Here is a 27114-nt window from a genome sequence, read left to right as displayed (position 1 = left end):
TAAAGAGTGTCATTCTTTGTCTCTTATAATGATTCTTTAATTAAAGTGACTCTCTTGTAGAGAGAGTATAGCTGGATCATTTTTATTAAAAGTTTTTAATAAAATTTCAGAAAAATCGAGGGGGAAGTACAGAGATTTCTTATATATCCCTTGCCCCACACATGCATAGCTTCCCTCATTATCAACATTCCCCACCAGAGTGGTACAGTTGTTACAATTAATGAACCTCCATTCACACATCATAATCACCTAAAGTCCATAGTTTATATTAGGGTTCACTCTTGGTGTTGTACATTCTATGGGCTTGGACAATTGCATAATGATTTTTACCCATCATTACGGAATCATACAGAGTATTTTCACCGTCCTAAAAATCCTCTGTACTCCACCTATTCATCCATCCCCACACAGCCCCTGGCAAACACTGATTTTTTACTGTCTCCATAGTTTTGCCTTTTTCAGAATGTCATATGATTGGAATCATATAGTATGAAGCCTTTTCAGATCGGCTTCTTTCACTTAGTAATATGCATTTAAGTTTTCACTATGTCTTTTCATGATTTGATAGCTCACTTCTTTTTACTACTGTATAATATTCCACTGGATAGATATACCACAGTTTATTAACCATTCACCTACTGAAGAACATTTTGATTGCTTCCAAGTTTCAGCAGTTATGAATAAACCTGCTATAAACATCAGTGGACAAGTTTTTGTGTGGACATGAATTTTCATCTCCTTTGGTAAATACCAAGGAGTGCAAATCTTGGATTGTATGTTAAGAAAGTGTTTACTCTTGTAAGAAACCACCAAACTGTCTTCCAAAGTGGCTATACTATTTTGCCTTCTTACTGGCAACAAATGAGAGTTCCTGTTGCTCCACATCCTGGCCAGCATTCGGTGTTCTCAGTATCCCAGATTTTGACCATTCTAGTAGGTGTCTCATAGTATCTCATTGTTGTTTTAATTTGTATTTCCCAGATCACATATGATGTGAAGTCTCTTTTCATATGCTTATTCAAAATATGTATATTTTATTTGGTGAGGTGTCTGTTAAGGACTTTGGCCCATTTTTTAATCAGGTTGTTTCTTTTCTAATTGTTGAGTTTTAAGATTTCTTTATATATGTTGGATAACATGCCTTTATCAGGTGTGTCTTTTGCAAATATTTTCTTCTTGTCTGTGGCTTGTCTTCTCATTCTCTTGACATTGTCTTTTGCAGAACAGAAGTTTTTAATTTTCATGAAATCCAACTTATCTATTATTTCTTTCATATATTGTGACATCGGTGTTTTACCTGAAAAGTCATCACAATACTCAAGGTCATGTAGATTTTCTTCTATTTTAGCCCCGAGGAGTTTTATAGTCTTGCATTTTACATTTAGATCTGTGCTCTATTTGGAGTTAATTTTTGTGAAGAGTAAAGGTCTGTGTCTAGATTCATTTTTTGCATGTGGATGTCTAGTTGGTCCAGCACCATTTGTTAAGGAGACTATCTTTGCTCCTTTGTCAAAGATCAATTGACTATATTATGTGTGTTTATTTCTGAGTTCTCTATTCTGTTTCACTGATCTATTTGTCTATTCTTTCACCAATATCACACTGCCTTGATTACTGTACCTTTATAGTAAGTCTTGAACTCAGGTAGTGTCAGTCCTCCAAATTTATTATTCCCCTTCAATAATGTGTTGGCTATTCTGAGTGTTTTGCCTCAGCATATAAACTTTAGGATCAGTTTGCCAGAATCCATAAAACAACTTGTTGAGATTTTTATTGGGATTGCGTTGACTTTATAGGTTAAGATGGGATGAACTGACATCTTGACCATACTGAGCCTTCCTATTCATGAACTGGAATACCTCTCCATTTATTTGGTTCTTCCTTGATCTAGTTCATCAGAGTTTTGTAGTTTTCGTCACATAGATCGTATACTTATTTTGTTAGATTTATAACAAAGCATTTCAGTTTTGGAGGTGCTAATGTAAATGGTATTGTGTTTTTAATTTCAAATTCCACTTGTTCACTGCTGGTATACATGAAAGTGACAGACTTTTGAGTATTAACTTTATATCCTGCAACCATGCATTCATAATCACTTATTAGTTCCAGCAGTTTTTTGTTGCTGTTGTTGATTCTTTCAGATTTTTTACATAAACAATGTCATCTCCAAAAAAGTTTTATTTCTTCCTTCCCAGTCTGTACACCTTGTATTTCCTTTTCTTGTCTTACTGCATTAGCTAGAACTACCAGGATCATGTTGAGAAGGAGTGGTGAGAGGGGACATTCTTGCCTTTAGACTGATCTTAATGGGAAAGCTTCCAGTTTCTCATCATAGAGTATAAGGTGAGCTATAGGATTTTTGTAAATGTTCTTTATCAAGTTAAAGAAGTTTCACCCCAGCTTACTAAGAGAATTTTTATCATGAATCAGTGTTGGATTTTGTCAAATGCTTTTTCTGCATCTACTGACATGATCATGTGATTTTTTTCTTTTTTGTCTGTTGATATGATGGATTACATTGATTTTCAAATGTTGAATCAGCCTTGCATACCTGGGATAAATCCCACTAGTCATGGTATATAATCTTTTTTATACATTGTTGGATTCAACTTGCTAATATTTTGCTGAGGATTTTTACATCTATGTTCATGAGTGATATTGGTCTATAGTTTTCTTGTAATGTCTTGGTCTGGTTTTGATATTAGGGTAATGCTGGCCTCAGAATGAGTTAGGATGTATTCCCTTTGCTTCTATCCTCTGAGATTGTAAAGAATTACTATAATTTCTTTTTTAAATGGTTAGTAGAATTCACCAGTGAACCCAATCTAGGTCCACTGCTCTCTGTTTTGGAAGGATATTATTGATTTGATATCTTTAATAGATATAGGCCTATTTAGATTGCCTGTTTCTTCTTGTCTGTGTGAGTTTTGGCAAAATGTGTCTTTCAAGGAATTGGTCTATTTCGTCTAGGTTATCAAACCTGTGGGCATAGAGTTGTTCATAGTCCTCCTTCATTATCATTTTCCATTTTTGTCTGAGAGGAGACATTGTATGATTTAGTCTTTTAAATTTGTTAAGTTGTGTGTTACGGTCCAAACTGCAGTCTATCTTGGCGACTGTTCCATGGTAGCTTGAGAAGAAGGTGTATTCTGCTGTTGTCAGATGAAGTAGACTATAGATATCACTTATATCCAGTTGACTGATGGGTATTGTTCAGTTCAACTCTGTTCTTACTGACTGTCTGCCTGTTGGATCTATCTTTTTCTGAAAGAGGGATGTTGAAGTTTTCAACTATGATAGTAGATTTATCTATTTCTCTTGGCAGTTCTATTAGTTTTTGCCTCACATAGTTTGATGCTCTGTTGTTCTCCTTCTAGTAGCTGCTAGGCTACTGGTTTTCAAGGCTGCCACTGATTTGGGGAGAGGAGGATGTACATAGGGAAAGTTAAAACACTACAAAGTCCTCTATTCTTATCAAGGTCCAGCTATTTTTCTTAAATAAAATGCTTCATGGATTTTTGAAGCCTTTGGTTAATTTCCAGAAAAAGTTATAAAAAAGCTTATTTTGACAAATTTCCCAGTGTTTTCCCTGCTTTCATGGAGGAATGTATTTTTGGACACCCTTACTCCTCCATTCTGTTAAGTGCTTCTCTCTTTCTATTGCTTTTTGGTTCTCGACCCATACTGTTTCTGTGACCTTAGGCTACTCATGTTATTTCTCTGGGCCCTCTTCCTCTGTACAACATAGAGGGGTCTGTGGGTGTGAAGGCCAGATAATCTTAAGATCCAAGATTAGAATGTAAGTTACAATTGATGCATAAAACAGCATTGTCTCATAGTTTAATTTTAAGCATTAAAAAAATTTCTTAATGGTATGTAAGAGAGCATCTTACCAGAGTGGCATCTTAGATTGCATAAGGTACATTAAGTTAGTCATACTCAGGAGGCTTTAAAGCACATTAAATTCATGGCCAGCTGATTCAAGCTTCATCATAAGGGTGATCAGATCCTATTGCTTCTCCTCAAGCCCTGAGCCCAGGGTCTATTATTAGACTTCTCAAACACCCCCTTCTCTATAAACCTGGAAAAAGGGGTAAACTTCAACCTACTGATTTTTAATCCTAGGTCATTAAAACTGGCAGGAAGCCTAGAGATCAATGTCCAACCTCCTCTGCAAAAGCACTTCTCAAGGACACAGAGAGAGTTAGTGGCAGAGTGCAAGTTAGAACCATGGTCTCTTTTTCTTCTCTGCTAGACCAGGCTGCTTCTCTTTTACCCCTTCCCTCTCAGCTTCACATTTACCTGCATATCATTTGTTTCATTTCATTCCAAAGGCATTCTCACCTTAATGGGCAATTAGAATGGAGACAACTACACATTTTAAAAATCCTTATATCATGTTTGTACTTTAAGTTATGTGATTTCCATTTGGACATGAGTAAAAATGCCAAGACAAGCCATAGCCCTGTTGCAGACCAGGTCTTCCTCCTTCCAGGCGGCAGCCAGATCACTACTGGTGAGGAAGAGTGGGCTGGCGGCAGCCTTTGTTAACCCTTAGTGGCAACCCAAATGTTTATAAGTCAATTGGGTCAGGAAATGCAGGTTTTAGCTTCAGCTCTGACAATAGCTAGCTGGCTGTATGACCTGAGGTCTTGGTTGGTGGGAGAACACTTGGTCTGAGGTTTCTGCAGCCAAGATGGAGCAATCTGGAAGGCAATATTTTTATGAGAAGCTGGATCAGAAGCTAAACAGATGAGATCAGGCATATTCAGGGTGGTATGCCCGTAGACTCAAAGGCTAAACAGATAGGGATTAAGAACCTCGAAAAAGCACATACCCCTTGATGTAGAAATTCAGTTTCTAGGAATTTATTCTTTGGAAATAATAAGATAAGCATACAAATATGTGTACGTATAAGGATGAATACAGAAATACCGCTCATTACAGTGAAAAACTGGAAAGAATTGAAGAGTCAACAACATGTGATTAAGTACATGATAGTTCCTCTTTACAGTAAAATGTTATGCAGCCACTAAAAATAAAAATGAAGTATGTATTTGTGGTCATGGAAAACTTTTCCCAATTGATCAAAAGGTAGGTTATAAAATAATGTCTGAAATATAATTCCATGTATATAAATTTAAAGTATATGTAGCTTTGTATGCATAGGAAAAAAGACTGAAAGCATATCATTAAAGAAAATAAAGCAGAAGAGACTACGGAACAGGGAAGACTATGAGAACGAATTCATGAAAAGAGGGATCTTGGACAAAGCAGTACTAACAGAGGGAAGACAGAACTTTGCTTTGTGGTCAGAGCTGCTCTGACTTTGTGGAAGGCTCTTGTGGGGAAATATAGGGGAGGGGTCCCAAGAACTTAAGGGTCTGTGCCCCAGAGCAAGGCACGTCTTTGATCCACATATCCGCATACCCCTCCAAGCAACACCTAGCCCAGCTCCCCAGTAAGTGCTCTGTCAATGTTTAGCGACTGAATAATGAGAAACAGATACACAGTTATTGCTCACTCATCAAGAAACAATTTTTTTACATAACACAGCAGAGGCAAGAACTGCATGATTTCAGGCAAATCTCCAAGTTAACATTTCAGAAAAAACACTTCATTTACAATATTCTGATATTTTCAAATACATATATAGACAAAGAGATTACTCACTAAGTTATATTTCCATAACTTACCCTGAGTTGGGGGAGAGATAGGCCTGCAAGCCTGCCATATTGTAGAAGATTTATTACATTAAAATGACTTCTCATTTCTATAAAATGATTAAGCCCAAGTTGGCTTTGAAAGGATATGGAGCAATCAGCCTTAGTCTAGTACTCACGCCGGCACTGACCAGCTGTGAGGTGATGAACAGGTCATGTCCAGCCCACTCTGAGGCCTCCATGTCTCCATCCATACAACCTATTAAAAACCTCCTCCAAATCTAAGAGTAAGGTCTCCACAGTGGATAAAAGCTACAATAAGCCTCCGTGTCACCTGTTAAAAATATAGAAGACTATTTGCATTCCTGCCCAAAGTCTTGTCTCCATTGGGGCTTCTGGTATTGAACGTGCCTAACTCCCTTCCCCCAATGGGATGATTCTGCTTGCGTTGACTCTCATGGGTCAGAGTCACTGCTGAAAGGACTGGGAGGACAAGTTGATCTCCAGAGAGAACCATGAGGACTGGTGGCGGGAAAAGAAGACCCCTCTCTGGTCAGTAGTAACCTCCACACGTTAGATTCCTCCTCAAAAATATCTCCTGCATATTCCACCAATTGGAGAGATGGTGGTGTTGACCAATGCGTTTGCACGTACATAGAAGCCATTCACCCATTGGTGTCTACTGCTTTTAATCAGCTCTATGTGGGGAGGAAATGATCTTGCTCAAAGTTGTGCTGATTCCTTTGCAGGAGGGAGAAGAGAGAAATAAAACTAAAAATAGAACTGCCATACGACCCACCAATCCCACTCCTGGGCATATACCCTGAGAAAACCATAATTCAAAAAGAGTCATGTACCACAATGTTCATTGTAGCACTATTTAGAATAGCCAGGACATGGAAGCAACCTAAGTGTCCATCGACAGATGAATGGATAAAGAAGATGTGGCACATATACACAATGCAATATTATTCAGCCATAAAAAGAAACGAAATTGAGTTATTTGTAGTGAGGTGGATGGACCTAGAGTCTGTCATACAGAGTGAAGTAAGTCAGAAAGAGAAAAACAAATACCATATGCTACACATGTATATGGAATCTAAAAAAAAAAAAAGGTTCTGAAAAACCTAGAGGGAGGACAGGAATAAAGACACAGATGTAGAGAACGGACTTGAGGACACGGGGAGGGGGAAGGGTAAGCTGGGACGAAGTGACAGAGTGGCATGGACATACATACACTACCAAATGTAAAATAGATAGCTAGTGGGAAGCAGCCGCATAGCACAGGGAGATCAGCTCGGTGCTTTGTGACCACCTAGAGGGGTGGCATAGGGAGGGTGGGAGGGAGGAGATATGGGGATATATGTATATGTATAGCTGATTCACTTTGTTATACAGCAGAAACTAACACACCATTGTAAAGCAATTATACTCCAATAAAGATGTTAAAAAAGAAATGGAAGGAAAAAAAAAGGATACACGAAAATGGAGAAAGGAGGTAATTCATTCACCATATATCAGATTCGTCCTCATCAGTGATTCTGCTTTTCTTGGCCTGTTATACCTCCTTCCTTTCCATCTAGGTTTTGGATATCCAGAAATTATTGTTTTCCTCTATATTAGTTAAGGTAAGTAAAGCTGGGCTCTGTAATTCAAACTTTAGTAGCGAAACAGAAGAAGAGTTGTTTACCACTTGTGTCATAATCCAGTGCAAATATTCCTGGCTGGAGAGCTCTCTCATTGTCATCCTGGATCCAGTCTCCTCTAATCCTCAGAGTTCTTTCCATCAACCTGATTGATATACAGGAAAGGGATTGAGGATTACATGGAGTTATTCTGGGCTAAATCTGGACAAAGTTCACATCGTTTACACTCATGTTTTATGTGGACTAGTCACATGTCCACACCTTACTGCAGGGGAGCCTGGGAAGTATAGTTGGGCTATAGGCCTAAGAAGAGTAGAACACGAATGTTGGTGAGTGCTAGAAGTCTCTGCAACATCCTCCAAGGTCAAGTCCTCCATTCTTTGATATTCAATCAGGAATGCAAACCCCTAAGTCATTGCAATAAATCTGGAGATAAGAAAACAAGTGGGGATCCTGAAACTGACCACAGCATGACTAATACCTCTTCCAAATAACCCAAAGGGAATAGTCAGCCCACAAATTAGAGGTTACTTGAATGAAGACAGAACATCTACTGACAGGATCTGCTTTCTGACAATAAAGCACTCGATGGCTGAGTCACATAATTAGAGGTGAATGACAGGTGATACAAGCCATGCACACGCTCTCTCAGCCTATAAATCACGCTGCTAATTAGGGGAAGTTACAACAAATGTGGCCAATGGGAGACATGCAGTGGGAGAGGATGCAGAAGTCCACATATGTCTGCAGACATATTTCTAGACTTTGGGAGGCAGTGGGTTGAATGGAAATAGAGCAGCCTCTGGAGGTAGACAGTCTGGTTTGAGGCCCAGGCCCTGCCATTTACCAAGTCTGTGGTCTTGGGAAAAGATCTCAGCCTCTGCTAAGTCTTGGTTTTCTCATCACTAAGATGAGTATAATAATGATACCTTTCTCACAGAGCTACTGGGAAGGGTAAATCATTGCTGTAAAATTGATTGGCATGAAATTTGGCATAGAGAAGATGCCCAAGAGAGGGTCTCTTTTTCAAAATACTGTCAAGCTAATTTCTAAATGTGGGGCCTGGGCTTCCCTGGTGGTGCAGTGGTTAAGAATCTGCCTGCCAATGCAGGGGACACAGGTTCGAGCCCCGGTCCGGGAAGATCCCACACACCGCAGAGCACCTAAGCCCATGCACCACAACTACTGAGCCTGAGCTCTAGGGCCCGTGAGCCACAACTACTGAGCCCATGTGCCACAACTACTGAAGCCCGCATGCCACAACTACTGAGCCTGTGCTCTAGAGCCCGCGAGCCACAACTACTGAGCCCGTGAGCCACAACTACTGAAGCCCACGCGCCTGGAGCCCGTGCTCCACAACAAGAGAAGCCACCGCAATGAGAAGCCCACGCACCACAACGAAGAGTAGCCCCCGCTCGCCGCAACTAGAGAAAGCCCGCACGCAGCAACGAGGACCCAACACAGCCAAAAATAAATAAAATAATTAATTGATTTAAAAAAGAAGAGATGCAAAGAAAACAGTCTTTAAAAAAAAAACGTGCAGCCTACTGTTCTAGCCTGTCCTCGACTCTCAGATAGCCAAGCAGACAAAGGCAGGAGAGGAGGAAATGAGATCAGAGAGCTAAGAGCAACTTGCACAGGAGACTTGCAGACCACTGCGAAGGCTTTTGCCTGTTATTCTGAGTGCAGTGGAAGAACCTTTGCGGATACTGTTAGTACCTACCTCACAGGGTTGTTCTGAGGGTTAAATGAAATAATACGTCCATGCTTAGCCCAATGCCTGGCACATAAACGTCGGCATGAGTCCTCATATTATTTATTATTCTTCTGAACAAAAGGAGAGTGGTACTGGCTGGGTGAGGAGAAAGGGAAAAGAAATTGCGGCGTCCCTCTGGCAGGCCTCTGTCTTCTTAGTAATGTAGAGGGTGGAGTGGCCGTGCAGTGGAGGTCTTGCGGGGGAGTCGCAAAGGCCTGGCAATGCTGCAATGACGAGCACTGTCTTCCTCAGTCCAGCCTCAGAGGGGAATGTCTGAAGACAGGATGAGATCATGCCTGGAAAGTTCTCTGTGCTCCAGAGGAGAAAGACGGCCCGCACATTTAAGTCACCATTATTTGGAAAGCCAAGTGCCAGGCTTTGAAATGCAGCCAGTCTCTCTTCAATATCTAGTTATGTTTCCACAGCACAGGAAGAAAAAAACCCAACTGTTTACATGCAGTAGTATTTTTGGTAACTGAACTTATTAGTTTAAAAGGCAATATTTACTGAGCTCACAAAATAGCATGCTTTCTGCCCACAGAGACCTGTTTTAATTAAAGCTCTACCTTTAAAATTCATTAAAGTAATCAGTTCTAAGAGATTAGGAGCCCGCATATTAGATTTCAACCTGGGACTGCCACGTATTCCCTTCTGCAGGTGCAGGAGGCAATGATTTAAACAACTGTGAACATCTCTCCTTTCAGTGGATTTCAGTTTTATTTAAAGGCACTGGCCGGCTAGCCTCAGGAATTTCTCTTTTTTATTAGGCATGAGCGGCTCAGTCGCCTTACTACGTGGATCACCTCATTATTCTCGTCACCTGGGCAGAGCCGTCACTCAGAAGCCGTCCCTCCCAGGGCAGAGGGGATGGGAAGGGGAAGGTGACTACGGAGAGATGAAATGCCACCATGTTCCTCTTACACCCTGGCCCCCTGGCTGTGGCGTAACAGGGGTGGCTGGAAGAGCTCAGTGGGGACAGCTTAGAGGGGTAAGGATATAGTAACAACAGCAGTGACAACCACAACTACAACTGCTACAACGTATGCAGCACTTACTATGCGCTAGGTCTACACACTGTGTGTTTTGAGCCTCTTAGCAACCCTACGAGGTGGGCGCTCTGATCAGCTTCATTTCACACATGAGGAAATAGAAGCTCAGGGAGGCCAGGTGCCTCGCCAAAGCCCACATGGAGAGGAAGTGACAGGAAAGCAGCGTAGGCAGAAGACGACTGGCCTTGGAACTCCACTGTGGCCACCTTCTAGATGTGAGCTCTGCGACGTCATTTTCCTGACCTTTGGTTTGCTTGCGTATAAAGGGTTGCGGCTACCTGACAGGGTAACGGCAAGGATCCCATGCGGTGACGTGAGGACAGCATGCAGCACAGAGCCCGGCACGGAGGACGCACCCAACGCAGGGTAGCAATTCGTATCCGGCGACGGTAAAACGTGAAGTCGGGCATCCAAGCATCAGAGAGCCAGCTCCCCTGCACCTGGACGACCTCCCTGCAACCCCGACTGGGAGACGGGGGACGGGAGCTCAGTCCGCTCGTGTGGGGATGAGGCAGAGCTCCGAGTGCGGGGCCGTGGCAGCAGACGACGGGCAGCCCCGCTCCGAGGGTCGTGGAAGGCATGCGGCGGGGATGCCAGGGACAGGCTGACGGCACAGAATGAGGCCCGGGAGGCGATAGCTGGGCTTGGAAAGGGGCCTCAGTCCTTTCTCCCTGGAAAACAAGCCGTCGCTGCCAGATGGAAACACTAAGAAAGGCCCTTGACGGCAATCTTGTCCAACCTCTTCACTGTTCACGCGGGGCTACCGAGGCCCCATGAGTGCAAGTCTATTCTATTTTACGTCCAGAGAGCAAGTGCCTACACTGGAGTTCAAGATGACTCCGCCACCTGACTGGCTATAGGACCCTGACAAAATTATGTCATCTCTTCATGCCTCAATTTCCTTACCTATAAAAAAGCACCTATTTCACAGAGGTTTTCAAGGATGGAATGAGAGAATGACTGTAAAACCCACAGCACAGGGCTTGGCACCTGCGAAGCATTCAGTACGAACTCTCTGGCACTTTGTCCCCGTCACAGTCACCTTCTCTGCCGGCCCAGAAGCATCCTCGAAGCTGACTCACACTGGCCCCTGTGACAGTTGGGCCCGGTGAGGGGTCTATTCTGTGGGGCTCTGGAACACGGAGGCCCTGTTTCAGTACTCCCACGCTGGAAGCCCCTTTGGGATAACTGAGCCCCAGAAGGATGGGCTCCAGGAGTCCCCTCTGGGGGGGGATCTTCCTCACCAGCTATGGCTTCTCCTGCTGAGAATACTGAGCCATGTCTGCCACAGGCTGGCGTTTGGCAACAGGCTCCGGGAGTCCCTGAAGTGAGGCCGTGCCCACCCCTGAGCCAGGCTCGCTCCCTCGCCAGGCACTGAGCGGGGCACGGAGACTACAGTGGCATGCAAGGTGGATGCTGGCTCAGCCCTCAGTGATCACAAACAATACTCAGTTGGGCAAGAAGTAACAGTAAAAGGTGATTCGAGCTATTCACATATTTATTTAACCACTATGGACTGAGTTCAATTTGTGCCAAGTCATACGCTCAGTGTTAGAGAGATGCTGGTGATTTAAAAGCAGACACCATCCCTGACCATAAGGTACTTACAATCCAGTGAAGGGGACCACATCATTGCAACGAATACTTCTTGTTTGAATTACTTGCTTGGTGTGTAGGTGATGGAAAGAAAAGAACCAGATTGCTAAGAGAGCAGATACTGGAGGCTTGACCCAGCTTGGAGGATCACAGAGGCAGTAACATTTGGTCTGAGCTCTAAAGGATGCAGAGTTTTCTAGGCAGAGGCAGTAGGAGGGGGGGTGGCGGGTGGGAGAAACCATTAGAGGCAGAGGAAACTTTGAGGAAGGCCCCAAGAAAGGAAAGCCCGTGACAAGTTGAAGGAGTTGAGAGACTGCTAGTGAGTCTGGGGGTATCAGCAAAAGGAAGAATGGTACAGGATGAGGTGATGAGGCCAGTAGGCCCACATCACCCAAGGCCTTTGGTCCAGAATAAGGAGACTTGCTTTCAGGGCCAATGGGGAGCTGTCGATGGATTTGAAGCCAGTGAGCAACATGACCTGACTTAGGTTTGTGAAAGATCTGGATGCCGTGGGGAGAATGGATTGCAGGAAGGCAGACCAGAGCGGAGGGCAGAGACCTGTTCGGATGCTACTGTCCAGTGAGAGGTGATGGGAGCTCAGAGGTGGAGAATGGGAAGAGGGAATAAGCACAGTGGGTTGATCTGAGAGAGACGTCAGAGTTCTTTTTTTTTTTCGCGTTTTTGTTTGTTTGTTTGTTTGTTTTTGTCCTCACCGCAAGGCATGCCGGATCTTAGTTCCCCGACCAGGGAACAAACCTGATTCCCCTGCAGTGGAAGCGTGGAGCCCTAACGTGGACCTCCAGGCAAGTCCCTGTCAGAGTTCTAACTGAAAAGCCTTGCTGATGAGTTGGACGTGGAGTGTGAGTGAGCAGGAGTGGTCAGGAGTGACTCCTTCTCAGGCTTGTGCCCTGGGTAGATGCTGGGACCTGGTCACGCGGATGGGAAACCCGCAAGGAAGAGCCGCTGCGGAGTGGTTTGGAAGGATGGGGAGCTCCTTTTGAGATGAGTTGAACTGACATGCCTGGGAGGCAGGGCAGTGGGCAGTTGCATATACAGATCAGGAGCTCAGAGGACAGGAGAGAGAAATCTGAATTCCATCAGCTCAGTATAGAGGCGGGAACTGCAGCCAAGGAGTGAACGAGTTCATCCACGGGGGCATGGAACGTGAGCACAGAGGAGGACGGAAGACAGAACCGTGATCGACTCCAGCAGGCCAACGTCAGGAAGAGGACAGACCAAGGAGGCTGAGAGGAACCAGGAGGGATGGTAGGTGGGAGAGTGAGGGCTTCAAGCACAGAGTGACCAACAGTAGCTCTGGGACAGATGTCCAGTAAGATGAGCATGGGAAAATGTCCATTAGATTTAGCAACCTAGAGGTAATTTGGGACGATAAAGAATCAGCCCTGCTCCCCCCTTTAGCTGACAGGTATTTTTTAACGTGACTGTAGTTAAGTTGCAGAATCTAACCTCAAATTCTTCACATGTCCCTTTGCCCCTTTCCCAGGCCCAACCCACACGTTGAGAACTCCAGTGGCTGCCAGGACTCCCCCAGAGTACTGCCCATCTGGTCCTTCAGGTCTCTGGGTAACTCCCAACTGCTAGCTGTTCCAGGCATCATTTCTCTAACTACCACTTACCACTAATTTGGTCCTCATGTTGGCTTCATGTTGTTTGCCTTTTACTGAAGGCTAATAGTTAGGCATTAGCTACAATTTATTCCTACAATTACTTTTGAAGGGCTCAGCAATGATAGCAGTTTCCAATCTTCGCCTATCAAATGTGTTTCTGATGCCATTATAATCATAGAATTATATAAATAAATGAACAAGCAAATTACCCAAAGCAAAATGTGATTAGACTCCAGGCAGCCCATCTTATTCTTTGGTACTCCAGATACCCTCCTTTTTAGGTACCTCCCAATCACTTCCCTCACCCCTTCATGGATACACAAAAATGAAAGCATAAGACTGGATTACTGTAGTGGCAGACACAAATTTTCAGTTCCATCTTAGAAAGTTTGATGATGTGGATGTCATTGAGAAATTAGCAGTTATTGCAAACCACAGAAACTCATAATTAAGTAAACCAAATGCAGGATCACAATTTGTTTCCAAATTAGTTGTTATTTTCTTATACAGGAAAGCAGAGCATAAGTGAGGATGGATTTATTTCATATTATACAAATTCATTTATTAACATCTCCTTTGAGGATTCTCATCAAGTTTAGTTTCAAAGATGTCACTAGTGGGCTTCCCTGGTGGCAAAGTGGTTAAGAATCCGCCTGCTAATGCAGGGGACATGGGTTCGAGCCTTGGTCCGGGAAGATCCCACATGCCACGGAGCAACTAAGTCCGTGCACCACAACTACTGAGCCTGCGCTCTAGAGCCCGCGAGCCACAACTCCTGAAGCCCATGCACCTAGCTCCACAACAAGAGAAGCCACTGCAATGAGAAGCCCACACACCGCAATGAAGAATAGCCCCTGCTCACTGCAACTAGAGAAAGCCCATGTGCAGCAATGAAGACCCAACACAGCCAAAAATAAATAAATGGAATAAATAAATTTATTTTTTTAAAAAAAAGATGTCACTAGTGACTACTTAACATCTGGACAAAATGGTTCCCTCTTACTCTATACTTGTTTTTGAATTTATTAGGAATGTAACCGAGTATTACCTACCCAGTTTGGCATCTCAAAAATACCATATTGTTACGGGTAACAAAGATAAGACCAAACGTGAGGAGTCTAGAGGCTTCTTCAAGGGATTGTGCCCATTGTTCTGGGCTCCAGGCCCTACTCAGGAACTTGCGGAATATACCCTCTCAGCCAGTTCCTCGCAACAACTCTTTAGCTCGATTCACAAATAACTTTAAAGACCAATTACAATTTGACACCATGCCCTCACAACAATCTACTTGGTCTCCATTCCCTTTTCTGGGCCACCCCCCCCCCCACTGTCTTTGAACTCAGATAAGGATCTACTTCTAGAAGTCTTGCTTCTCACAGGCTGGTCTCCCTGCTTCCCCTGAGGTTTGCTGGTCTGTGTCCTTGTTACTTCCGGAAAGCCCTCTCCTTTAAGAAAGAGGCCAACGCTACTGGGATCACCACCCCACTTGTAACGTCTGCTCAGGAGAAGACACATCTCCTTCTTTTATAAAGTCCCTCTTACTCTGCCATTGCTGGGGATCAATGAAACAGATCTCTACGCAGCTAGAGTGACCAATGCCATAGCCCAAGCTAATTGTCCTTCCAATCTCACTTCAGAATTGGTCCTTTCCTTTGCAGAGGCCTTCACCCTCTATCTCAGCTGGCTGCCCCAGCCTCTGCTTTCTGCCTCAGCTATCCTGAGGGAACCACAGAATAAATTAGTTGGCAAGTTAGCCAACTGAGAAACAAAGAGGCCCCAATACCCATCAGAGGTTAGAAGTTTAAAAAAAAAAAAGGCAAAATTTTCAGGTTTCGAATGATTTCTTTTTTAAAAGATTTCAGTGCCCTAACTCCAGTTTGAGAACTGAAAAAAGGTCTTTCTGCCACGGTTTGGAATGCACAGACCACTTACTTCCTTTTTCAAAGGGAAAACAAAAACGAAAGCAAAACCAAAGGTCTCAGTGTCATTATCCATTGATGTCTGCCTTCTCTTTTATTTCATGATCCGCTTGATTTTTGTCCTTGTTAGTTTTGAAAATCTCCGGCAAGTTTCCAAAGCTTGATGTGACAAGGTGAAGTGGCTTAAAAAAAACTCAGCATTTGGCAAGACTCATTAACAATAAAGAGAAACAATGGGATATGAATTTCTAGGTGGGCTGTGTTCTAAAATGAGTAGCTTATAAATAAACACTATAATTGTGATTTGGGGCACTACTAATATATCCTCTTTAAGAAAATCCTAACCACAAAACTCAGAGACAATGCGGATAGATTAGCTTATTTGCATTACAAAAGATCTCTTCCTGTTTACCAAAGGATTCACCACAAGACTTCTTTAATGAGAGCGCATTTGTACAAGGTTTCTGCTTACAAAAATAAAAACATCAATTTGTACTAGAGTTACAGGAACTCTCCAATGGGTGATATGAGAGCCACCCTCTATTAGATGATTTATCTCGGGTCAGCTGGGATGGAAGGCCACGCTGGGGAATGTGCTGGCTCACTCTGCCAGGACCCTGGAATCCACTGAGTAATTCTAATCTCATTTTCCCCAGATGCCCCACTCTCCTGTTTTCTGAGTGCACATGTTGTGGAAGAGTGTCCTCAGAAAACAATCTTTGGGGGCATTTCGACTCAGATATTGAGGAATCACAACACTCCTGCATTCTCCTGCCTTCTGACCTCCAAGGTGGGGATGGGCGAGGTGGGCGGTCAGGACTCCCAGAGCCACTGGACTTGACCTGAACTCCGACCTGTGGATATCCCTGTGGATCTGAGGCCTGGATGAAACTGCTTGAAGTCTCCATTTAAAAACTTTGTTGATGGTTAGATTAAAACAGCTCCAAAGTTCTGTCATGGTACAAGCCTCTGTTTGTGTCTGGAACCTCTGCCAAACAAGGCTGTTTGTTAGTCTCAGCAGTTACGGAAGGAAGCTTTAAAATGTAGTGTAATGATCTTCCACTTCTTCACACTTGGCAGTTTCCAGAGAAAGAAGCAGATAACATAAAAAGTCGACCGTTCTGTTCTCCCCCGAAGAAGAAATCAGTGAGCAACCTTTACCATTCAGGGGCCCATCCTACCCTGATGGGGCAGCTTCTCCTCCTATTTCGGCTGGGGGAAGAAACAAAGTCAACATCGCATAAACCAGCACTGATTCCCCCTGATCTGCAGCTGAGCTAGAAAGGCAGCTGGAAGCAGAAGAGCATATTATTAGAAAGTGCCTGTGGAGCTCAGCAGACCTGGGTGTGAATCCCACCTCCGCCATCTATTCTCTGTGGAACTTGGACAAGTGATTTCATCTCTTTAATGAGATGATTCTTCATCTGGGAAACTGGGAGGATACCATCAACCTTGCAGGGTTGCCGTAAGTGTAAAGGGCTGAGAGAGTATGGAGGCTGACACAAAGTAGGCCCTTAATAAATGTGGAATTAATGACCACTTATAAATATCAAAACTAACACTGTCCCTTTAATTCTATCTAAAGCTTAATCAGGGTCAAAAGAATACTGATGGATTGTGACAGAAAGAAAACTAGACAGGTCATTAGGCTTTTGATGCAAATCCTAGACCCAGGAAGGATTCGATTCTCAGATTTCATTTCGAGTTAAGTTAACGAGGGTGGTCTCATCAGGGTCTGTGAGTGAAAACAGAATTCCATTAAATGTGAGTGATGACCATTAATGGATGGTAAGATTGTCAACTCTGCATTGCCACGGTTAAGCCTAGCACCTTGGGTCATATACCAGGGCACAGGGTGATAGTGTGACTTCTCTGCACACAGCTCACCTGAAAGGAAAAACAGTGCCAGTGCAGAACCTGCTGGTCTTATTACCTCAAAAGTGTGGACCCATGATGACAATCCTTCCCAATCACTTGCAGTGACTGAACTCAGTACTTTAGAAAAGGGGAGAAGAGTCAAATGTGCTTCCTTTCAAGCCTGTGGCCCCCAATCATAGACGCCTTCAGGAACAAGGTAGCCCCTCTCTGAGGATCTCCTTCTGAGAGCGAGAGGACCCTTGGCGCTTCTTTTCGTTGCCTTGGATTAGTTCAATGAGAAACGTGGCTAAATAGAGAGTAACATTAGCAGGTGTCCTACAGAGCAAAACAAAGCAAAACAAAGCATGAAACTTGCTTTGGCTTTAATGAATCTCTTCTTCTTCATCCAGTTTAGGATGGGAGAAAATATTAGCTGACTCCTCTCACTCAAGCTGTATCAGTAACCCTTTGCCCTGACCCCCAGTTGAATTCGCCTTATCTCAGGGTGGAAGATGTTTTCCTATGACACCCTCTCCAGAAGTGCAGGTAGCCTTTATCTCCCCTTATTTGCTGTGAGAGGATCTGAAGCCTGGTGCTACAGAAGCTTACTGAGGGCTCCAAAGCGCTCTTTGCAGCGAGACCCCATTCTGGCTACCCCAGGTCTCTTCAGGCAAACACGAAGATCAGTCTTTAGGCTACACTAATTATCTCAGGTGGTGTTTCTGACCTTTGCAGTTCAAGTTCACGTTCCACCTTCCCCAGGGACCATTCATGTATGCCTTCATAAAGTATTTCTTGAGCACCACAAGTGATGAACACTAATTTGATGGGTAAATTTGGGTAGATCACTGGACAAGCTCAACTCAATGCAGTCCCCCTTTCTCTTGGGAGCAACTGTACTCCAGGGAGTGGGTTTCTCCTCTGCTCCTCTGGGTGGGCAGCCTGCCCTGGTTCTGTGCTGCTTATATTGAAGTTGGGTAAGTCTGCCTAATTTTTACAATTCATTTAACAGACACATTTCACTTGCTCATTAAGCTAGGTTTCCTAGCCTGGCCTCCATCAGCATTGAAGTGATATTTTAAAGTCCACATTTACTGTTTTGTATATTTCTCAACTTGTTCAGAATCTAGATGATGAAATGGAAATCGGGACCACCCCCTGCCCCGCCATAAGCACCAACCGTGTGCCAGGCGGACGGTCTAAGTCGCAGGGATAGAATAGTGAGTGTCATAAACAGAGTTCTTGTCTTCATGGAGCTTACGTGTCTGAGTCTCCCAGGAAACATTTCTGGTGTGAACTGCCTTTTTCTCACCATCACTCGTGTAGCATGCTATCTTCATGGAGCAGGTGATCAGGATAGCCCCCCAGCCAGAGGACATCAGTGGCAGAGCCAGGAAGATGCTCTGCCCTGCTTTCCTGCTCATGCCTTTTCCTAAGATATCTTTGCTCAGAGTTGTGTTCCTAAAGGATAGGACTGTTGCTGAAATAGAGAAAGAATCCTACCTATTATAATGTCAAAACTTGGCATTTTTTTTCGTTTTCAAATACTGTTCTCTTCTTGTTTATAGATCACATCAATGCCCTGTGGCAGAGTCAAAGCTTTTGAAGGTTCACTGTTTAGGATTCAGCATTACTTCAAAGCCCAGGAAACTTTAAACCTGACCAAACATCAGATATAATTTTCCAAATAAAACCGGAGAGTTTCCAAAAATATTCTATGTGGTGCACTGTGCTTAAAGTTTCGAGGTTGTTTCAATGTTTTTAGGTGTGCAAGTCCACAACTTGGAAGCAATTCTATTTCTACTGGGTAGATTGACATTACCTCCAATAAGTCGTTTCAGTCAACATGCTTTGGCTGGGTGCCAATGATGCACCCAGAAGGGCGATAACTGTCATCTATTCGCCCGAGCTCTGCCCAGCTTTACGTAAGAAAAGCCTATAAAATCTATGCAAAGTAAGACACCAGAAGCCCAGTCTCCAACACGGGTAGGGTTAGTCTCAGTCTTGCTATCTGGACCCTGCTCTCTGGTATATCTGAATGGAGACTTCGGCTCTCTATGCCCACCCAAATACAGCCTCCAAGCCAAATCTCACTGCATGTGCCCAACGACAGCTTCTAATTACCATTCCAGCTCCTCACGGGCACTGGAGCTCTGCTCTGCCCCCACTACGAACATTTATCTCATGCGCAAGAGTTCATGTGATAACTGGCTTTACAATCATCTTTCACATGCTATAAGGTTCGACTGCCAAAGTCACAGTCACATGTCAGCTAAGGCTAATCTCAGTGAGAGTCAGACCTAAAGATTCCAAAGGGATAGGTGGAGAGAGAGTCAGGTGAGAAGTTAGGGATGGTTGGCTTGGAGGAAGCGAAGGAGACACAGTCTGCTTTATCACCTCTCCCTTCTCATGCACTGACTGAAATACGGGTTAACTATGATGATTATTTTCTAAACCATCGGTCTTCAGGACACATGGTCTGTCAAATTTTATATGACTTACGGTGTTAAAGACACTTAGAAGTTCTGACCCCAGACATTAACAGTTCTTGTACATTTTGATTGTTTATATCAAGGGTTAAAAACTCAAACATCAATCGATCAATCAATCAATAAATTTGTAAATCCAAATTTGCAGATTGAAAAAGAAACTCAGATGTGTGCAAGGGTCTCATATATAAGCTAAATGAGCGAATGGGCTAAATGTAAGACAACAGGAGTGCTGGGGGCGTGGGGGAGCTGGAGTGTGCCTACTCTATTTAAAGACATACCAATTCAATTAAAAAAAAAAACGATGGGACAAATTAAGCAGGTCTGTGGGTTAGATTTGTCTTGGGATCCACCAGCTTGCCAAACTTAGTTTTACAGAGATAAGAGATAATTGTACCATCCTTGGAAGTTCAGGTTTTATCATCTCTATAGCTAACTTCTTCTAGATAGAACTGTTGAACTTTGCACAGCTGTGGAACAATGGAAGGAACGCTGCATCCAGGAGCAGAAGGCCCGGGCTCTAGTTTAGAACTTATAAAATGTGCTTATAAATAAGGTGATATTGGATAAATCCCTTGTCTTCTTTAGGCCTTAGTTTCTTCATCTGTAAAGCTGCCTGTCCTAGACAGCCTTTAAGGCATCAAAGCACCTTCATCTCTAAGATTCTTTTTTCCATTTCTAATGGTTTTGGGAGACAGGAAGAGAAAGATACTAGACCACCACTGTTTACTTCCATGATGTACAACTAAGATGTCCATGATCAAGATTTGAAACAATACATTCTATTAAGACTCATGACAAGCACTTAAATTCAGTGTGTATACACGTGCACAAGTGGTTTGGGACAGGATATAGTGAGGGCCAGCAAGGTGGCACCGTTCCATTTTGATCTTTTTCCAATAATGCTGATGCACAAGTCTGCCTCATGAATAGCTGTGAGCAGGGAAACAGGAAACGGATGCTGCCTAAGCATTTTTCATTCACCATTAACTGATTATTCACTCAACAAACATTGGGCACCTCAGATTCTGGTGATGCTGAGCTAAATGAGCAAGGTCTCTTGTCCCACAGAGCTCGGTGACAAGCATTAAGAAGCACCTGGTTTCACTGAAGAATATAATGAACAACGAGAATGGTGGCTGAAGTGTTGCCAAATGGTGTCCTCCCTTCAGGTATAAATCGGTTGTGTTCAAACTGGTCCTAGAGCCGCAAGGTTCCCCCTGGGTGCTTCTGGGACCATCACCGTTAGGAACTAGTAGAGGCTAAATGAGTAAGACTTTAACTATAGCTGCTGTGCTTTGATGTAATTTATGTACTGGGGTTCCTCACACGACTTCACTTGAAAACATGATTTTATTAGTTGTGGTAAGCTAAATCATGCTCCCCCCATGATGTCCACATCTCAATCCCTGGAAGCTGTGAATGTTATCTCGTATGGCCAAAGGGATTGGTAGATGTGTTTTAAATTAAGTATCTTGAGATGACCAAATAATCCTGGATTATCCTGAAAGGACCAATGTAATCACAGGATCCTCAAAAAAAGGAAGCAGGAGGGTCAGACTGAGAAGGAGAGAAGGCAATGTGACAATGGAAGCAGAAGTTTAAGTGTTGCCGCCATGGGACAAGGAATGCGGGCAGCCTCTAGAAGCTGAATAGGCAAGAATGGGTTCTCCCCTAGAGCCTCCAGAAGCCCTGCTGACACCTGTATTTTAGTCTAGTGAGACTCATTTTACTTTCGACATCCGGAATTGTAAGGTAGTAAGTTTGGGTTGTTTTAAACCACTAAGTTTGTGGTGATTTTTTACAGCAACTATAAGAAATGAATACACTAGGATAAAACATGATGTGTGGAGGCCTTTCTAGTTAAAGCCAGGTCTCCTTTAACCTAGACGGAGAGAGACATTTTCCCAGGGCAGTGCCTCTCCGTGACTCTTTCTAGGGTCCCTCTAATCCTGGCATTGCTGTTAGAATTCTAGGTATGAGCTACCCAAGTGCCCTAATTTTGAACTAGTTCCACCCCCACCAGCTTCCCCAGGCCAGAAACTGATTGTCTCTTGCTTTAGGGAGAGGAGAAACCTCCAGTTTCCCCCTCTGTAACAGCACTGACCCACTTCTGCAAGCCACTGCTAGTTAACGATCTGAAAAGGATACGGGAAGGCTCACTGTTCTCCATCTTACTTTCTAACCTGGCTGGATTAACAGCTAATCAGAAATTAATGCTCTGAGTAGGCACTTCTTCTGATTCAACAGTGAACAAGTCAGCAAAAACTTTAAGTAAGCACTTTATTGCCTGCCTCCACTGCAACAGGGTTAACGATTATGAGGCAGGGAACTTAGCCATCATCGTTTCCCATTGGGATTTTGGCTGTTCTTTCAGTTCCTGAATTTAAAATGAAACAGGAAATAAACAGTGCATGGTAAAAACTTGTTACGTAGTAAGGTCGACAGAGGTTTTCTTCAATGCCTCTTTCCATTTGGAGCATCAGGGCAGGGGAGAGGAAGGGTCCGTACGCTGGATATTAGGTGATGGGATTCTAATCCTGGTTTTGCTACCAACTTGCTATGAGTTTAAGTCCCTCAGTTGGCTTATCTGTAAAATTGGGATAGTGAGCTTAATATCAAAGAATCTTGTCATCTTTGGTAGTCCAAATCAATGGTTCCCAGATTTTTGAATTTCATGGACCAATAACACTTCCCATGAACATTTTGGAGACATACGTAGGATTTACAAAGTTTGACTGCCAAGTGAAGGCATTGTAAAAAGCTACCACAATAATTTCAAAAAAGAAAAGACAGGGGCTTCCCTGGTGGCACAGTGGTTGAGAGTCCGCCTGCCGATGCAAGGGACACGGGTTCATGCCCCGGTCCGGGAAGATCCCACATGCTGCAGAGCGGCTGGGCCCGTGAGCCATGGCCGCTGAGCCTGCGCGTCCGGAGCCTGTGCTCCGCGACGGGAGAGGCCACAACAGTGAGAGGCCCGCGTACCACAAAAAAAAAAAAAAAAAAAAATAGAGAACTGGTCATTATGTTGAATCTTTTTGGCTTTATGAAAAACTCACTCCCTTGTCTATTTTTTTCTCATTTAGATACAGATATAAGAAACATTGTCGGGAATTCCCCGGCGGTCCAGTGGTTAGGACTCCGTGCTTCCACTGCAGGGGCACAGGTTTGATCCCTGTTCAGGGAACTAGGATCCCACAAGCTGCATGGCCAAAAAAAGAAAGAAAGAAAGAAAGGAAAAAAAGAAACATTTTCAAAGATTGGCAAAGTTCCTCAGATCCACTTTTGGGATTCACCAAACTTTCTTATTTCTCCCTTAAGGCCACCCTGGGTGGATGATCTCTTCCGCCAGGCCTGCTTACTGCTACTCCAGTCAGAACCTTGTCAAGGGGAATGCCACTGGGCCTCTTCCTCCCCAGGAGGGAAAGGACATCTATGTCTAAAAGCCTCAGCAGAGAACAAGACAGAGAATAAAGTGGCAAAGGAAGCTGGGTTTGATGAGTCGGAAAAAATCAAACAAACAAATCAAAAGGACATGCATGGCACATCACGCATGCGTGCGCATGCATTCTGAAAGAAGACATCTAGGAAATTTGAAGTTTGGCCTCAGGCATCTGAAGCTGGGTATCATTCATGTGACTCTGGTTAACAGAGAAAAATGCCATACTCCAGATCTCTCTGCCCCTTAGGGAGAGTAGGCGTCTCTAAGCATCTCAGCAACTGCTACAGAGATAATCCCAGCTCAGAAATCTTGCGGCTGCATACTGCTTCTCAGGATGGATCAGTGGCCAGTGTCGCCACACCGTGCTGACTTTTTTAAAAAAATAAATGTATTTGTTTGTTTATTTATTTATTTTTGGCTGCACTGGGTCTTCGTTGCTGCACGCGGTTTTTCTCTAGTTGCGGCAAGCGGGGGCTACTCTTCATTGCAGTGCGTGGGCTTCTCATGGCAGAGGCTTCTCTTGTTGCAGAGTATGCGCTCTAGGCACACGGGCTTCAGTAGTTGTGGCACGTGGTCTCGGTAGTTGTGGCTCTTGGGCTCTAGAGCGCAGGCTCAGTAGTTGTGGCGCACGGGCTTAGTTGCTCCAAGGCACGTGGGATCTTCCCGGACCAGGGCTCGAACCTGTGTCTCCTGCATTGGCAGGCAGATTCTTAACCACTGCACCACCAGGGAGGCCCGTGCTGACTTTTTCTCTCACGGGCTCAGAGAAGTTGGGCGACTTACCCAAAGCCACAGGCTGGTCAGTGGGAAAGCAGAGATCCCATTAAGGACTGCTGAAATACAATGCCTGCACTCTCTTTTTTAAAAAATTAAGGTAACATTGGTTTATAACATTATATAAGTTTCATGTGTACAACATTGTATTTCTACTCCTGTGTACACTACAGTGTGCTCACCACCACAAATTTAGTTTCCATCCATCACCACACAATTGATGCCTTTAACTCATTTGGCCCACTCCTCACTACCCCTTCCCCTCTCGTTACCACTACAGTAAGTCCCCTCCATACGAACCTTCAAGTTGCGAACTTTCAAAGATGTGAACACACGGTCACATGTCCAATCACTTAAGTTAGTTCACGTGTCTGGCGTACACTGTCACGTGTGCGCATCCTCTACAAGTGGTTGTGCTTTTGTGTACTTTACTGTACAGTATTGTATAGAGTACAGTAATACGGTATCTTTATTTCTTGCCTGTTCACGCTATGCTACCCCCTGTATGCCAGCTGTTGTACTGTACTGTAAGATTAAAAATGTTTTATTTTTTGTGTTTGTTTTTTATGTATTATTTGTGTGAAAAGTATTATAAACCTATTACGGTACAGTTCTATATAGCTGATTGTGTCAGTTGGGTACCTAGGCTAATGTGTTTGGTTTAGTTTGGCTTGGTTTGTTAATTTATTTTTGTTTGTTGGTTTTTATATTCCATATATGAATGAAATCATATGGTATTTGTCTTTCTCTGACTTATTTTACTTAGCATAATACCCTCAAGGTCCATGCATATTGTCACAAATAATGCCTATATTTTTTTGCCAATTTTAAATACAGTTTTATTTAAGACATTGCATTTTCCATTTACAATACAGTGCTTGTAAAGTGCAGTGTTATTTCCTTTCCCTGTGCGCACATTCCATGTTCAAGTATCAAGAATGCCCAGTTTACTACAGCAGCTCAACTTTAAAACTGCCATAGAATTTGCTACAGATTTGGGTCCTTCAATGTTGTGTGGAACAATGCTAACCCTATGCTAGGCTGGCTTAATCAACCCCTTCAATGGTGGGCCCAGAGGAGGCACCAGCAGATGGAGGAGCTCCACCACCAGGGAAGCCCCTGGGCATTCCTCCTGGCATGCCTCCTGCGCTCTGGTACAGCTTGGTAATGATGGGGTTGCAGACTTTTTCCAGCTCCTTCTGCTGATGTTCAAATTCTTCCTTCTCTGCAGTCTGGTTCTTATCAAGCCGGTTGATTATTTCATTACACTTATCAAGAATCTTCTGTTTGTCCTCATCATTAATTTTGCCTTGAAGTTTCTCATCCTCAACAGTAGCTTTCATGTTGAAAGCATAGGATTCAAGAGAATTCTTCAAAGACACCTTATCCCGCTGCTTCTCATCTTCAGCTTTGTACTTCTCTGCTTCCTGAACCATGCGTTCAATGTCTTCCTTGCTCAAACGGCCCTTATCATTAGTGATGGTAATCTTGTTCTCTTTTCCTGTGCTCTTATGCACAGCAGAGACATTGAGGATGCCATTGGCATCAATATCAAAAGTGAGTTCAATCTGAGGAACACCACGGGAGGCAGGAGGTACGCCTGTGAGTTCAAACGTGCCAAGCAGGTTGTTATCCTTGGTCATGGCACGCTCACCTTCATAAACCTGAATGAGTACACCGGGCTGGTTGTCCAAGCAGGTTGTGACAGTCTGTGTCTGCTTGGTGGGAATGGTGGTGCTGCGCTTGATGAGGACAGTCATGACTCCACCAGTAGTTTGAATTCCAAGGGAAAGAGGAGTGACATCCAACAGCAGCAAGTCTTGAACATTTTCAGATTTGTCTCCAGATAGAATGGCTGCCTGGACAGCTGCACCATAAGCAACAGCCTCATCAGGGTTGATGCTCTTATTCAGTTCTTTCCCATTGAAGAAGTCCTGGAGAAGTTTCTGAATCTTGGGGATGCAGGTTGAACCACCCACCAAGACAATATCATGGATCTGAGACTTGTCTAGCTTGGCAGCCCAAAGGGCTTTCTCCACAGGGTCCAGTGTGCCAAGGAACAGGTCAGCATTCACTTCTTCAAATCGGCCACAGGTAATTGAGGTATAGAAGTTGATTCCTTCATAGAGGGAATCAATCTCAATAGTGGCCTGGGTGCTGGAAGAGAGAGTGCGCTTAGCACGCTCACAAGCAGTACGAAGGCAACGGACAGCCTTCTTGTTCTCACTGATGTCCTTCTCGTGCTTGCGCTTGAATTCTGCAATAAAATGGTTGACCATCCGGTTGCCAAAGTCTTCTCCACCTAAGTGGGTATCTCCAGCTGTAGATTTGACCTCAGAGATTCCATCCTCAATAGTGAGGACTGACACATCAAAAGTGCCACCACCTAAATCAAAGATCAGCACATTTCTTTCTGCTCCAACCTTTTTGTCTAAGCAGTAGGCAATAGCTGCAGCAGTTGCTCGTTGATGATTCTAAGTACATTGAGCCCAGAATAGTTCCAGCACATTTGGTAGCCTGACGCTGAGAATCATTAAAGTAAACGGGTACTGTGACAACAGCATTGGTAACAGTCTTCCCAAGGTAGGCTTCTGCTATTTCCTTCATCTTTGTCAAAACCATGGATGACACCTCCTCTGGATAGAAACTTTTTGTCTCTCCCTTGTATTCTACTTGAACCTCAGGCCTGCCTGCATCATTCACCACCATGAAGGGCCAATGCTTCTTATCAGACTGGACAAAAGCATCATCAAATCTTCATCCAATGAGGTGTTTGGCATCAAAAACCGTGTTGGTGGGATTCATTACAACTTGGTTCTTTGCAGCATCACCGATCAATCGTTCGGTATCAGTAAAGGCGACATAGCTTGGGGTAGTTCGGTTCCCCTGATCATTGACAATTATTTCCACCTTTCTGTGCTGGAAGACACCCACACGAGAATAGGTGGTGCCAAGATCAATGCCAACGGCAGGTCCCTTAGACATGGTTGCTGGAGTGCAGGCCCAGGTCCGCTGGAGGAGAAAACAGCAATCTGTAAAGCTGCCGCCACGTTCAATGAGACCCAATGCCTACATTCTTAACCACGGTTATTTACTGCCTCCCAAATAGTCCAGTTTTACCACAGCAGAGGATATATGACGGTTTGGTTTCCCATTCATCGAGAAGGTTTTTTTGATCCAGATAATAGAATGATTATGGTAAAATCTAGATGAAGGGTAAATGGGAGTCTTTGTAACTATTTCTGTAAGTGTGAAATTATTTCAAAATGAAAAATTAACAAAAAAAAGACTGCCC

General features: G+C 43.7%; 1 protein-coding gene across 1 annotated transcript; it reads right to left on the bottom strand.

The window, feature by feature from the left end:
• Positions 1-24718: 24718 nt before the first annotated feature.
• LOC132418642 (heat shock cognate 71 kDa protein-like) lies at positions 24719-26804 on the bottom strand. The gene is given in 3 exon segments (XM_060002630.1): positions 24719-26280; positions 26283-26312; positions 26315-26804. Coding segments are annotated over 3 exon segments (1935 nt in total). The 3' UTR covers positions 24719-24865.
• Between the last annotated feature and the right edge of the window lie 310 nt (positions 26805-27114).

This window comes from Delphinus delphis, chromosome X, assembly GCF_949987515.2.
Source record: "Delphinus delphis chromosome X, mDelDel1.2, whole genome shotgun sequence".
NCBI lineage: Eukaryota > Metazoa > Chordata > Mammalia > Artiodactyla > Delphinidae > Delphinus > Delphinus delphis.
This window is presented reverse-complemented; position numbering and strand designations above follow the sequence as displayed.